We start from the raw sequence: 13300 nt of genomic DNA, 5'->3' as shown, positions 1-13300 counted from the left end.
AAGTTCTCTGTCTCCTTAGCAATAGCAAACAGAAGAGGGAAAGCTCCCAACAGACAGTAATGCAGGGTGGGCAGAGGGGGCTATTCCCTCCTGTGCAAGGGAAAGATGAAAAAAACCTTTCATCTTGGGAAAGGTGAGAGAGGATAACATGCATTTGTGTGTATATGCATTTAGCTGATACATGGTTGCTCGTACCTAGGAGTGGATTAATTACTCTTAGGGGTACAAATTGATCTGGGGTATTGCAGCCACTTTGCAATGTCCACTGACAAGCTGAAGGAAGAAGAGATCTCTGCTAAAGTGAGGGGAAGCCATCTGTCTACCATGATAACAGAATTGAAGCTGGAATATGAGTCTTTAGGCTAGCAGGCCAGTATAGAGGTCTGTGCCGCCCTGAGGCTTGGGGTAAACACAGAATGGCTACTGCCAGTCTCCAGAAAGCAGTGAGAGCTGGTTGTGCACACTGGCCCTCTCACAACACACACAGCATCCTGAGATGTTTCGGAGAGGCAACTGAAAACACTGCTGTTTGGAAATGCAGAGTTAGTAAATGAGTGGTATTTTATTGCTTCAAACTATGAATGGTTAAAAGCTTCTGTTTTATGTCTGGTCTGGAGGTCCTACATTTCCCTGGGATCTTGGTCTTGATCATTAATACTCTAGATTTTAGTGACAGCTAATAGTTTAAATTAGAGCATCTCAAGTATCAGTGACTGGAGATCCAAATCCAGTCCCAATTATGCTGAAGGATGTTGGTACATGCCAGGTTCTTGCCTGCTCCCCTTCCATCTACACCATTGAGGCAAGAAGAAAAAAGAAAGAAACACTCAACCTTTTCTTACCTCTAAGTGGAAATAAAACTTAGATGTGTTGGAGTTCCTGAGAAGTTCCTGCAATTGAGAACAAGACTCTGTAACAGTGATGAATATGTGAGGTAACATCTGTGGAGTGCAAAACAAATGCACCACTCAGACAAGAAGGGGAACTTCTGGTTTGGAATAAATATTGTTCCTGTTCTTTTCTTACCTTGCTCTGTCAAATAGCAGGCTTTGAAACCTAAAACTCCCTAATACTGCTCTGGTACTGCAGTCATAATGATTGATCATCAGGGATTTTTTTGGTTGTTCGTTTGTTGTTTGTGTGGGTTTGGGTTTTTTGTGTTGTTGTTAGGTTTTCTGTTTTTTTTTTTGTTTGTTTTGTTTTGTTCATTTGTTTCGGGGTTTTTGTTTGTTTGTTTGTTTTAGGCAGTTATCTTGCAGTATCCTGTTCCTATTCCTTGTTTCTTGGATTGGGGTAATTTCAAATTCTGGGGTACAAATTTGTCCAAGAAAAAATGGCATGTTTCAACTACTGTATTAAGTAACTATCTGAAGGAAACTAAGAGCAAAGTGCAGCACTTTACCTGGAAGATATTGCCTCGGCACAGAAATCCATCCCCAATGTAGTTAGGTTTGCAGGTGCAGGTCCTTTCCGTCAGCTCAGTGTCATTACAGATGGCAAATTCACTGCAGCCTCCATTATTCTTGTAAGATCAAATTTTAAAATATAGAATTCCTTTGTTGCCAGGTGCAAAAAACAGTTCTAATTCAGCACTTTCCTCCCCCCCATTTACATACTTTGTAGTTTAGAAAGACTTAATCACAACAGCTTTTTGAAATCACATCTTACTGGTACTTGATGACATGTACTTTCTTGCAAACACTATAGAGCATTTAAAGTTTATAACAAATAACTCTCATTTTATGCAGAGGACATAGTTTTGGTTCAATCCTTATATCTTTAGTTCATGATGCTATAAGGATGCAAAATTTTTACATGCAAGTCTCGTTCTGGATCTTAGGGATGAGTCTTAGCTGCTCTGCCAAAGCAGAATTGACTTACACTAAAGGGAACTACTTACAGCTGTAAATCACTTAAACAGTGCCAGGAGCCTGAATTTATGGAGGAGCATTAGCACAGGACTGTCTATTGTTCCCTGTCTGTCTGATGGCCCAGATCAACTAGAACAGGGAACTGCTATAGGTCTTTGACTCTAAAACATCCCCGATCTGTCCCTTGGGTCCACTGCCAGTGTAACCTTGGGCTTGGTGCAGCAGATGCATCTCACCCAACTGCCTGCTTCCAGAAAGTTCCCCGTGCTAAAGCGAGATGTTCCTCATTCAGGAGCAGCATGCTGGGGCTCAGATCTCTGCTCAGTCACAGGCAGATTCTCCCCAGTTAGCACCTCAGCTTGCAAATAAGCTTCTGTCCTCCACTTGAGAGCAAATTGGGAAAAATTGAGAAGGTCTCTTATTTTCTTTTTTGTGCTTGTTTCATGGTACCTTTTCTGTTGCTGGTCATCTCAGGGATCCTTTCCATTGGGGCATAAGGGGGACCAGTGGGGCCTGACTTTACAGGTCACAGAGCTGCCTGGCTGTTAACAGTGGGTTTGGGTGGGCTTGCTATGTATTTGTCTAGGTTTAGGCAGACTGCTGGGTGTCTTAGCTACCTGTGAAGCTTTGCTGCACAGAAGTTTGGTCACCATGAAACCAGGTAAGCCTCTGGTCTGACATTGGTGCTTCTCAACACTATCTTTTTTTTAAAATACATAATTAGCCTGGCTTAATTAGTCAAGTGGAAGCAGAGTTGCTGGAACAAGGCATAGGAAAAAGCAAAAGAATACAAAATCATAGGGAGCAGTGGCTCATAACTTTAATTTCCCCTTCCTCCAGCTTCTGGTTTTGCCCTTGCTCTTTCATCTCTGCAACCTTTCAAGGTTAGATCAAGCCTGCTGACAGGCCAGGCTGGGAGGGCAAGAATTATTGTTGCTGTGCTTAAAGCACAGAGGATTAATGTACACAGGAGAGTGGATATGTCCCTGCAACAGCTTGCCAAGAAGCAGAGTAATGCAGCTGGTGCAGAGAACCATGTTGCTTGCAAATATGTGGTTTGCAGTGTGTGAGGTAGCTTGTGCAAAATGAATCTGGCTAATTCTCAGCCTGCAATGACAAGTGAGGGACAGAATGAAGAATGCCATGGGATGTCCTGGGTTGCGTGTTGTTGATGGAAACAGTTTGTGTTGGCTTTTTGTATGAACTCTAGCAATGACAAAAAAAGATATGACTTAAGTTTTACCACTACAAACTAGGTACTGTTTCTCTGGATTGGATTTTAAGTAGTTTTTCTAAGACTTAATGATGAGTCCAGGACCTCACTTGTATTACGTCCGGGCTGTGGTCCAAGAAAAGCCCTTTCTGCATATTTAGTTTCTATCATAGCAACAGCACTAAAGCATGTACCGAACTAAAAATATTTATAGATTGGCAAAGTTAATGTAAGTTGGTTCTTAGCATACCTGACTTAGTTATAATGCATACAAACCCCAAAAGTGTAAGGATTATAATGAGACCTTAAATGGATACTTACTTGTGAACACAGACTGATGTATGTGCATCTTTTACCATCTCCAGAATATCCCTTTAGGCAGTTACATACTGCCTACAAAACAAAACCAGAAAACATGCATACATGGAAAAATGCTTGATTATTATTTCTTTTCAGCACACATATATTTAATTTGCTTTTTTTCCCTCAATCATTTAATAGTGATATGCTGTACAATTTGTTAAGCTGAAAGTACATCATCTCTCCTGCAGCAGTTTTTTGGCCAGCATGAGCAACCGGAGACTGAGACTGGGGAGTAACAGTTTTCAAGAGGCTCCATCTGTCCTTTCCTTGCCTATCCATTTCTGGTTTCCTCTCTGCTGCCCTGGTCATTTGACATGACCCCTTTGACATCTGCACATAATTGTCTTGCTGGCAAAACAGACTAAACCCTTAATTTGTTTCCCTCATTTTATTTGCATAGGTTGGTGTTCCCCACTTGTCTCTTTCCTTCCCCTGCTGTGATGAAATGTATCTTCAAAACACACCTGGAATTATGTCCTGATGTTACTAGCAGCTTCCCAGTGGGCATGCATCTGACACTTATGTCCTGATTACTCTATTTTGCACTTGCAATTATCAAAAAAAAAGAGAAATTAGCATAGTTGCAAAGAAATTAATTATCTTCTCCAATTCACTACTTAATGGTTCTCAATTTAGGATTTACGTTTAATATGCAGCAGAAGTAAACCTGTGAGGTGGTGCAATAACAGTGTTTTATGTATCTTCCGGGTGACTGACAGCCCTGGAGAAAGCAAACACGTTTCTGTCCTACAAGTTTACCTTTGCAGTGCTGGGATTTTGTGGTTATTTCTCTGATATTAATTACATCCTCACGGGTAAGGAGGGATAAACAGACATGTTGTAGCTACTACTTCTATCCCCAGCGAAGGTGTATGGAGGAAAGTAACCATCACCTGCCTTGTCCAGAGGGGTGGGGAAGATGGCTCTGTGCTTTCACCGAAAATGTACTGGCTTACAAATGACAGTCAAGGCACAGAGTTATTTGTTTGGACTGGCAAAAAGGGCTAATGGGGTTGTTACCCCTTCTGTCCCTGAACAACTGGAAGTCAGGAGGTGGCCTCTGGCTCCCAGTCTCTGTTTCCTGCTTTGCTCCTGAAGAAATACTCTTGTGCAGTACTCGCTGGAGGATTACAGTCCTGCCAATAGCCAATATGAAACTGTAGGAAGATGACAAGAAGTGCTAGAACCAGGGAGTTCAGCTTCTTCTGAAACTGTTAGAGAAATAAAATCACTAATCTATGTCACCTGCTTGCCCTGACCAATTTGCTTCTCCTTTGTCCCCTTGTTCTTTTATGCTACTTTCTCTTTGGAGAGCATGTGGCACTTTGGCAAACAAAAGGGACAAAACAGAGGAGCGAATGAGAACAGCAGAGGAGTGAGCAGATGCAGGAATGCTGCAACCCCTATGCAAGAACTATGAGTCAGGCCATGTTGTTTCCTTGTGAATGTGTTTGATCTATGCTGGGAGAAGGGCTAGTCTAAAATGGAATTTCTCCATGGAGAGTTTCTATAACAATAAAAGAAACATTATCTGGCAATACTTTCAAACTGACAGGTTTTCATATCAAAACCTCCCAAAAGAGAAAAACAACTACTTGAGATAGCAAAACACTGCTTTCCTCTGCAGGTTTTGATTTCTTTTACTGAAATGAATTTCTTCATGTTTTCCCACCCTCCCTCTCAAATACCTTTTTAAAGAAAAATATACTTTTGAGAATTTTTGGTTTGAAATCCACTTCTCTATTTAAAAACAAAGATGGGCAAATCTTTCCTTACACAATTGTAAGACTTGGCCAATCTTATTTTTCTTCACAAAGTACTTACTTGATTGGGTCCAATCTGTGTGCATTCTGCATTTCTATCACATCCACCGTTGTTCTCCAGACAAGGGTTGATTTCTTTATAAAACATAGACAGTGTAATAAAGAAAGATTGACTTCTGAAAACCCAAGAAGGGAGAATTTTTAAGTAAAGCATAGCAGGAATGCAGGTTTAGGACAACTGTGAATCAGTAAAATTCATTCCTTTAGCTGCTTAGTACCTCAGTCTAGGCCTTTAGTTGTCTGGGTGAAGGCTAAAACTCTGCCATCAGCATTTCTAAAACCTGGGGATGTGTGGTACAACAATGTCTGAAAGTCTTAAGGTTTGTGATGGTCAGAGGAGTGTGAGTGTATCAAGCTGGTGAAGATGAGGTTAGCCTTGCTGAGAGGTAGCTCTCGTTTAACGTTTGATGTCACACCACACTGCTGCAGTTGTGTGGTTTGCCAAGTAGTATCAGCCACATGGCAGGTAGAGGTGCCTTTGGCATCAGCCTATAGAGTGTCGGGAAACTGCACTTCTGGATCACAGTGGAAGGAGGATCATCCACCTGCAGGAAAACTCACTCCTGTGGTGTTCCTCTGTGTAATATGTGAGACACACCCACGCTTACCGATGCAGACTATTCCATCCCCGGTGTACCCAGCGTTGCAGACGCAGACTCTGTTGCCTGGCGTTGTTCTCCTGCACTCTGCCTTGGCAGAACAGCCACCGTTGCTGGTCTCACAGGCATTGATAGCTGAACAGTGACAATGACACAGATTAAACCAATGTGCTTAACTGGCTTTTCAGGTTAATCTGTCTCTGTGTTTTAAAGGGATTAACTAACATTTTCAGAACACAGAGTCCTCCTGATTTAGGAGGCCACAGACTTCACTAGTGCCAGATATTTAACACATTTTATTGTTTAAAGAGGGAAAGCTGAGAAGATGTTTCTAGTATGGAAGGTAAGAATTCATCCAGGACTGACTTTCAGTAACTTCCCATCTTCCAATTCCACCCATTTTAATGAAGCAACAAAACAAGAGACCTTTGCATTCTTCTCTAGTTTAAATGGCCATTTTTAAGCTTTCCCTGAGTTTGACTTTTTCTGCACACAGATCATACTCCTTCTCTCTTGCAGGAGGTCTAGAGTATAATACCACTTAGCCCCTCCTGTGACAGAATGTCCTGGTTGTTATTCAGATGGTAACTGCTACTGTTTCTCTGACTCTGGGTGAGTCAGAGAGTGAATTTGTGTGGATTACCCTGAGAGCAGGGAGGGAACCTTCTCTGAAGTGTGAATAAAATCAGCTCAAACATTGCTATAGTTTTTGCCTCAAATTATCCTGAATTGCTGTTTCAGCAGCCTTAACAGCCACACTAGGGAGCTGACTTTTCCCGTAACTAATTTTGCTCAGGAATCCTGTATAGGGGAACAAGGGTGAGGGCAGAGTCACTATGGATGACCTGTGTCACTCAGATCTTCCTGCACATGGGGAATTGCCCACCACTAGATTAAAGTGGATTTGGCTGTTTTGTGCCAGAAGAGAAAAGGATTAGTACCCTGTCAGCCACAGTGAGTAAGTAGAAAAATATATTCTGTTCTCAAAAGCATTAGTATTTTAATGAGTTAAGGATTAAGAAACACAACTGTAAAATTAATTACAATTAGTGTAGCTGGAAGCTGTCTACTTTGTAAGTCTGGATATCCCAGACTCTTGGAGGAATACCTAGGATAAGCTGCTATTGCCCCTTTCTGAGGGTCTCTCAGAATCTCTCTGGTCTAAAGAAACGGATTTTACCATACCAGAAATCTGAGCAAGTTCAGAAAGCTGAGGAAGTGGTAGGCCTATACAGCTTCCAATAGCTGGAAATGTTACTGTACCCTGAATTGCCCTCTCTTTGCTGGTCTTTGTTGGGAAAGGGAGTAAAAGTCATAAACCAGGTTTCATTACTCTGCAAACAATGGGGCTGGGCTTGTGCACGGCATGTTCCCTTTTCTCTGGTCTCCCTTAGCACAATGCCTTGCAACTTCGAGATTTTGAGCCCTTTGTCTGCTATGAATCCACACCTGTTGGGCTGTTACTTGTTTTGAGTGAACTGGCAGCAATTCCTGTTTTTTAACTGGTGCATGGGGAAGTGCTCATCTCTCACCAACTCTACCGTGACCAGCGAATGCTTCAACCTTGTTTCTTTTCTTTTTCAAAAGGGAATAAACAAAGTCCACTTGCCTGTGCAGAACGTCCCGTTCCCCTCAAACCCAGCTGCACACTTGCAATAGGCAGTGCCATTTGATAGGAGAAGGCAGCTAATGAAGTAAAAAGAGGGAGATGACATTTAAAAAAAGAGAAAAAAAGGAAAGAAAAAAAGGCAGTCAAGTCTTTTGTACTGCTGTGAGTTCTTCTGAAGGTAACATTGCATAGAAATAACAAGGCATTTAACTATACCCATAAAAACGAACCTAGCTGGATTAAGCTTTTCAAATGTATTTTGAATGTTTTATTTTACGTATTAAAATTCTACACTTTGGTCATTAAGTGACCTATTTTCTCATGCAGAACTCCAGAGTTCGCATGTCTACCCCCTCAAAAACTGTGCATAAATTTTTTGGAGGGATGCTGCAGCCCTGATGTTCAGGGGCCAGACATCTGAATTCTCTGGGTTCAAGTTTGTTTTTTTTTTTTTTTTTTTGTGGGCAGTTTGGCCTTCTGAATGCAAGTGTGAGCTTATTGCCCCGTGAGCTCTGTGCAATACAGGGATTGCTCCCTGGCGTCGCTCAGGGATAACGTCACAATGCAGTCAGCACAGTTCTGCCATGCCTGCACCTATCCTTGTACATACAGGTGTACATCAGTGGATGAAAAATACTCAAGAGAAGAGCAGTCTGCTTCTGTCAGAAACAGTCTTGATGACAGAATGTGTGGGGTTCCCATGAGCAAATTTGAGAGTGGAGTTTTCCAAAAAAAGCCTGTTCAAATATCACTGCTGTGAACTGCTGTTCACTAACACAAAGGGGAGAGAATCACCTGCATCAGGAAAAAAAGGTTTTGCCCCTCTGATTTCTCAACTCCTACAGAAGAGCTGTGGCTGAAAGTGAGGAGTCTTTTCAGCCATCTTTTCTCATTTTTTTAAGTGTCTTGGCTAGTGTAGGTCTTGCTGTCTGGTCAGTGATGAGGGGCCAGTGGGGGTCACTTCCTCCTTTGAAAACTAGTTAGTTCCCAGTATTGGTGTGCTGGACTGGTGAGGGCATTTTTTTTGTTGTTTGTATATTTTGATGTGAAGAGGAGAGCTGTTTCTTGTCCAATGTAGTTTTCTTTGGGGAAGTCCCTAATGCCAATGGCATTTCTCAGTGATATGTGTGGTGGTGGATGGGGCAAATAGGAGGAGCTGATACTCCTAAAGGTCTCTTCAGAAACCCACCTTTGTCATTAGTCTTGAACTGACTTGCTGTTCTCTTTAGTGCTGCAGGCCCCATTTCTTTATATACTGCATGGTAGAATGTCTTGCTATTTTTTCCTCTCTCGTTTTTCTTTTTTTTTTTTCCTCACCCCAAAAATCCTATTTTTCCCCCATTTTAACATGAACACTTTGAACTTCTTGGCCTTCTCATTGTGTACATTACATTTGCATTGCTCCTTATCTCTGTGATGGAAAATATGAGTGTTACCTACACTGCTGGGAAGTCATGAGCAAGATGGACTATGCTTTTTGCATTGCAAGAGATCCCCTTTTTCTCCCCTCTCCTTTAAATAAGTGGATTTCATACATACTTAGCACTGGTATGGCATGAAGAGTTACATGCGTCGTCTTTGATTTCTGCAAGTGGAAAAAAAATGAATCAGGGATCAGAATCTTTTGGGTCAACATCCTTTGAAGCTCAGAGTCTTTTGATCCCATCATGTGGAGCTGGAGTCTGAGTTCTGCACCAGACAACTGTGTTCTCAGTCTGTATAGAAACTCCATCTCTATAGAGAATCCATCTGTATAGGTCAGTGGATACCACTTAAATTCAATTGCAAGTAAGAGTTATGTCATGATGTTGCTAGGAAAATATTTCACCCATTTTCATTTATCTGTATTTAGTCTGGTGAATCTTGCATATTATTAGTTTAATTATGTAGGTGTAGGTTTTCTCAGATACAGCAACTCTCTTATAAAATTCTATTCATTACTAATTTTTTCCCTGGGAAAATTTAAAACTGATATTGAATGCTATTATTAATGGGTTTATAGCATTTTTTATTTTATCCTATTATAGGCAGAGTTCTGAAATAGTTATTGAACACATTTTAATTACGTCCAACTAAAATATAATGTGATTGGATATAGGAGATGGATTTAGCCAACACAAAACTATTTATTTGCTATTTACTTTTTTATTGCATTAGCAAGAACATAATTTAATAGGCAGTGTGGTGTAGCTAAATCAACTTATTGAAGCACTTGAGAGGCCAAAATTTGATCTGAGAATCAAAATGTGCTAGGTAATCCTGCTCTGGAAAAGATGTAGCTTTTATAAATGGGATGTTCTTTGGGACAGATACAGAGTGACACAGGTAGAGAAGTAGCTAATTAGAGAGTTTCAGTATCATGAGCAGTATCTCAGCTGGCTCTCCATTAATACAGTAATTAATCGCCGTAACACAGGAGTGTGACCCGTATTTCACTCTGTGTGGGAAGTCACTGGGTGTCTGGCAGTGCACTGGGACCTGATCGTGGCTGTAGTTCTGTCATTTCCTGAAATGCTCACTTCTCACCTCAGGAAAAAAAAAGGAGGGGACACTCACCAGTCTCACACACCACCCCTCTCCAGCCAACGTCACATTCACAGGAGCCATCCCCGTCGATCCCACTGCTGCATTTCCCATGGACACAAGTGCACGCTGTGGGGAGAGATGGGAGGAAACCACAGTCCTGTGCAGTGTGCCAGTGTGCACAGCAAGGGGAAGGAAGGGCTGGAGAGAGGGCCCAGACATCATCTGCTGATGGCAGCATCTGCTGTAGGCTACTTCAAAAAATGCTTTGTCTTGTGCTTTTTGGCTTCTAACTACAGAATAAATCTAAATTCACACTATGCTTATCTTTCCTCTGTCCCCAAATACAGGGACGGAAACTGTATTTTAATGAAAAAACATTGGAGAAATAGCAGTGCTAAAGGGGATTATTCTTGTTGGACACTGTTCTAAGCCTGTAGTGTGCCAGAGTAGGAGGCACTGTCTGCAAACAAGAGATTAAACACCAAAATGAGGAAAGAAAAGAGGTTAATGATGTTTTAAAGACTGGCCTATTACCCCGAAAGCGCTGCACCTTTCTAGAATCTAGAACAGACATGGTTAGGAGATGTAAGGGGAAGGTTTTGATGTGTGACAAGACTGGCAGAGCTGCCTGTGTGGTTTGGGGATGCTCAGTACCTTGATCACAGTTGCGGCCGTATTTGCCTTCAGTGCAGCTTTCACAGGCTGTACCGACAAACCCCTCTTCGCACTGGCAGGTGCCTGTGCCATTGATGCCGTCCAGGCAGACGCCGTTTCCGAAGCAGGCATTCCCTGCTTTTCCTGGGCAGGGCTGGCACTGCTGCCCGAAGAAACCTGCGCAGCACTCCCTTGTCTGGAAACCCAGAAATGCTGTGTTGAGGGTCAGGATAGCAGGCAGGGTGAACGAGAGATCTGGATTTTTACAAGGGCATGTAGCAATAGGACAAGGGGTAATGGCTTCAAATGGAAAGAAAGGTGGATTTAGTCAGGTATAAGGATGAAATTCTTTACTGTGAGGGTGATGAGGCACTGGAACAGGTTGCCCAGGGAAGCTGTGGATAACCCATCCCTGGAAGTCTTCAAGGCCAGATTGGAGAGGGCTTTGAGCAACCTGGTGTAGTGAAAAATGTTTCTGCCCATGGCAGGGGTGTTGGAAGTAGTTGATCTTTAAGGTCCCATCCGACCCAGGCCATTCTATGCTCCTGTGATTTTTAGCAGGACTTTGCTGGTCTGTGACCACACTCCTCAGTGTGGCAGGACACAGGCTGCCACCCCGAGTCCTTGGTGGGACCAAGGTGCCCTTCACCTCTTCAGGGAAAGGTGGACAGGAATTTAGGGACATGTATAGGGTTACCCTTCCCAAACCTGTGCTCCCTCTGCACCCTCAGCTCCCAGCCTTTCCTGTGCTGTAGCTATCAGTCTTTAATGTTGCATTGTGTTGCATCCATAATAAAGGTCAACAAATATATTGTCAGGAACTGCCTTGACATGCTGTGTGTGCTTAGCAGGGATTATGAGGAGGGCGAAGTTCAGGGATGGGGGTTCCTGGCTTTTACCTCAATAGAAGCAGTGTACTCACAATGATGGTTTTAGCACACTTTGGCTGGCACCCGATCTGGATGGTGTACATTCTCATGTGGTTTTCTGTGAGGACACAGTATTTCCTCTCCCCTGCCTGAGCAAATATTGGAGAAACAGATGCACTTCTGGGTAATAGTGATCAGCTACTTTAAAATATTTGAAAAAATGGGACATTACCTTAATGCATGTTGTGCACTGATTCACATATTCACAATGAAAATGAAGGAAGTACTTTTAGAAATAAAAATATATTAGCAAAAGGATTTTTTTCCTAGTGAACACATGATCAGTTTAACTCAGTGTCTTGTGGTGTTTTAAAGATATGTCCAAATATTGCCTTTGCTCAGAATTGAACAGGTTTTATTTTCTGACGTTTGAAAAACATTTATTTTCTTTTCTTTTTTTTTTTTTTTTTTTTTTTTTTCCCCTTCTTCTCTCACACATTTTCTGATCTTTCTAGTTTTTGGAAAGCTGAGTTCTGAACTTCTGCAAAAACAGCTGTTGAAACATTGTCTTTCAGGTCTGGACACAGTTAGGAAAGATTTCTCACTAAAGAAAACTTTAGATCTCACTGTATACTTGTGAGGAGATTGAGATAAGCATCCACCCAGCTGTTCATTGTAAAGGAAATGTTAAGGTGTTTGGGTTTTACCCACGAGTACACAGTTTGGTTTTGCCAGTCAAGTACTCTAGTGAGGTAGATGGGACTTGATCTGCTTTGGAATACTATTACTGGCATAATTAATTAAAAAATAATAAATAAAAAAGGAAAATATGTAATTTCAGTGGAAGAGCTTTCCCAGATAAACTTAGATACTAAGAAAATCTAAATATCTGCAGTTCTCATGTGCTGGATCTAGGCATCCAAAGTCTCTACAGTCTCCAAGTCTCCTTGTGACCATTACTCACAGCACATTGCTGGGGATGGGTTGAGTTTTCCCTTCTGTACATCTCTGATTTGAAGGGCTCAGAACCACTTCTGTAGTTCAGGCATACTCCAGACCACGTTTAATTCCCTCAGTTTTTCATGGTAGCGGTAAACTTTGCAATTTGAGGAGTCTTCAGTTGTCCCAATGCATACTAGACACTGGCCTTGAAGGAAAAAGCTATCTTTAAGCTGCCCTTCTGCTACCTTGACCAAAGGTAAATTTTTTATAAAAATCTCTAAGGTCAGGGTGAATTGAGTCTATTGACTGTAAGCCGTGTATGTAGCAGGCTGAAGTAACTATGATAATATGATAACTTTTGTTGAAACTGAGGCAATTGTATTAAAAATGGAATTGAATGCATGTGTACTCAGTTCTGATATGAAGAAAATAAATTAGCATTAATGATAAAGTACTTACTATTTCTTTTGTTCTTGGGGGGCAACTTGATGGGTGTGAACAAATTCTGCATTTTTCCTTAAGCAACAGAAATGGAAAGTAGTTAACAGACTGTATAGAGCTGCAGACAGGTTGTGTCATAGAAAATGCATGATTTCCAGCTATATTTCTAAACCTAGCCTTGTGGTGCATAATTAGGATAACCCCTTTGGTAAAGGTGCTCAGCAAGGAAGAATATCCCTAACCAGTGGCTTTGTAGGGCAACCCCATGGGAAGCCTTCTGCCAATGGGAAGGAGAAAGAAAGATCATTTGGAAAATTTTATTTGCTCTTCTAAAGTGACGCTTCCCAAAGGTCTTCCCATCTAAACCACAATAAGAGGCAAATCTTGAGC

General features: G+C 41.7%; 1 protein-coding gene across 1 annotated transcript in view; it reads right to left on the bottom strand.

The window, feature by feature from the left end:
- Positions 1 to 13300, bottom strand: part of STAB2 (stabilin 2) — an 82762-nt gene that overhangs the window by 21567 nt on the left and 47895 nt on the right. The window contains exons 36-46 of the mRNA XM_029963636.1: positions 12929 to 12985; positions 11581 to 11676; positions 10659 to 10854; positions 10035 to 10130; positions 9018 to 9063; positions 7479 to 7555; positions 5879 to 6004; positions 5272 to 5345; positions 3406 to 3477; positions 1403 to 1522; positions 843 to 890 (exon numbers count right to left, since the gene is read on the bottom strand). Of these exons, the coding sequence (XP_029819496.1) occupies positions 843 to 890; positions 1403 to 1522; positions 3406 to 3477; positions 5272 to 5345; positions 5879 to 6004; positions 7479 to 7555; positions 9018 to 9063; positions 10035 to 10130; positions 10659 to 10854; positions 11581 to 11676; positions 12929 to 12985 (1008 nt within the window). The remainder of the gene's footprint in view (positions 1 to 842; positions 891 to 1402; positions 1523 to 3405; positions 3478 to 5271; positions 5346 to 5878; positions 6005 to 7478; positions 7556 to 9017; positions 9064 to 10034; positions 10131 to 10658; positions 10855 to 11580; positions 11677 to 12928; positions 12986 to 13300) is intronic.

The sequence above is a fragment of the Manacus vitellinus genome, unplaced genomic scaffold (genome assembly GCF_001715985.3).
Source record: "Manacus vitellinus isolate BGI_N305 unplaced genomic scaffold, ASM171598v3 scaffold_5_pilon, whole genome shotgun sequence".
Classification (NCBI taxonomy): domain Eukaryota; kingdom Metazoa; phylum Chordata; class Aves; order Passeriformes; family Pipridae; genus Manacus; species Manacus vitellinus.
This window is presented reverse-complemented; position numbering and strand designations above follow the sequence as displayed.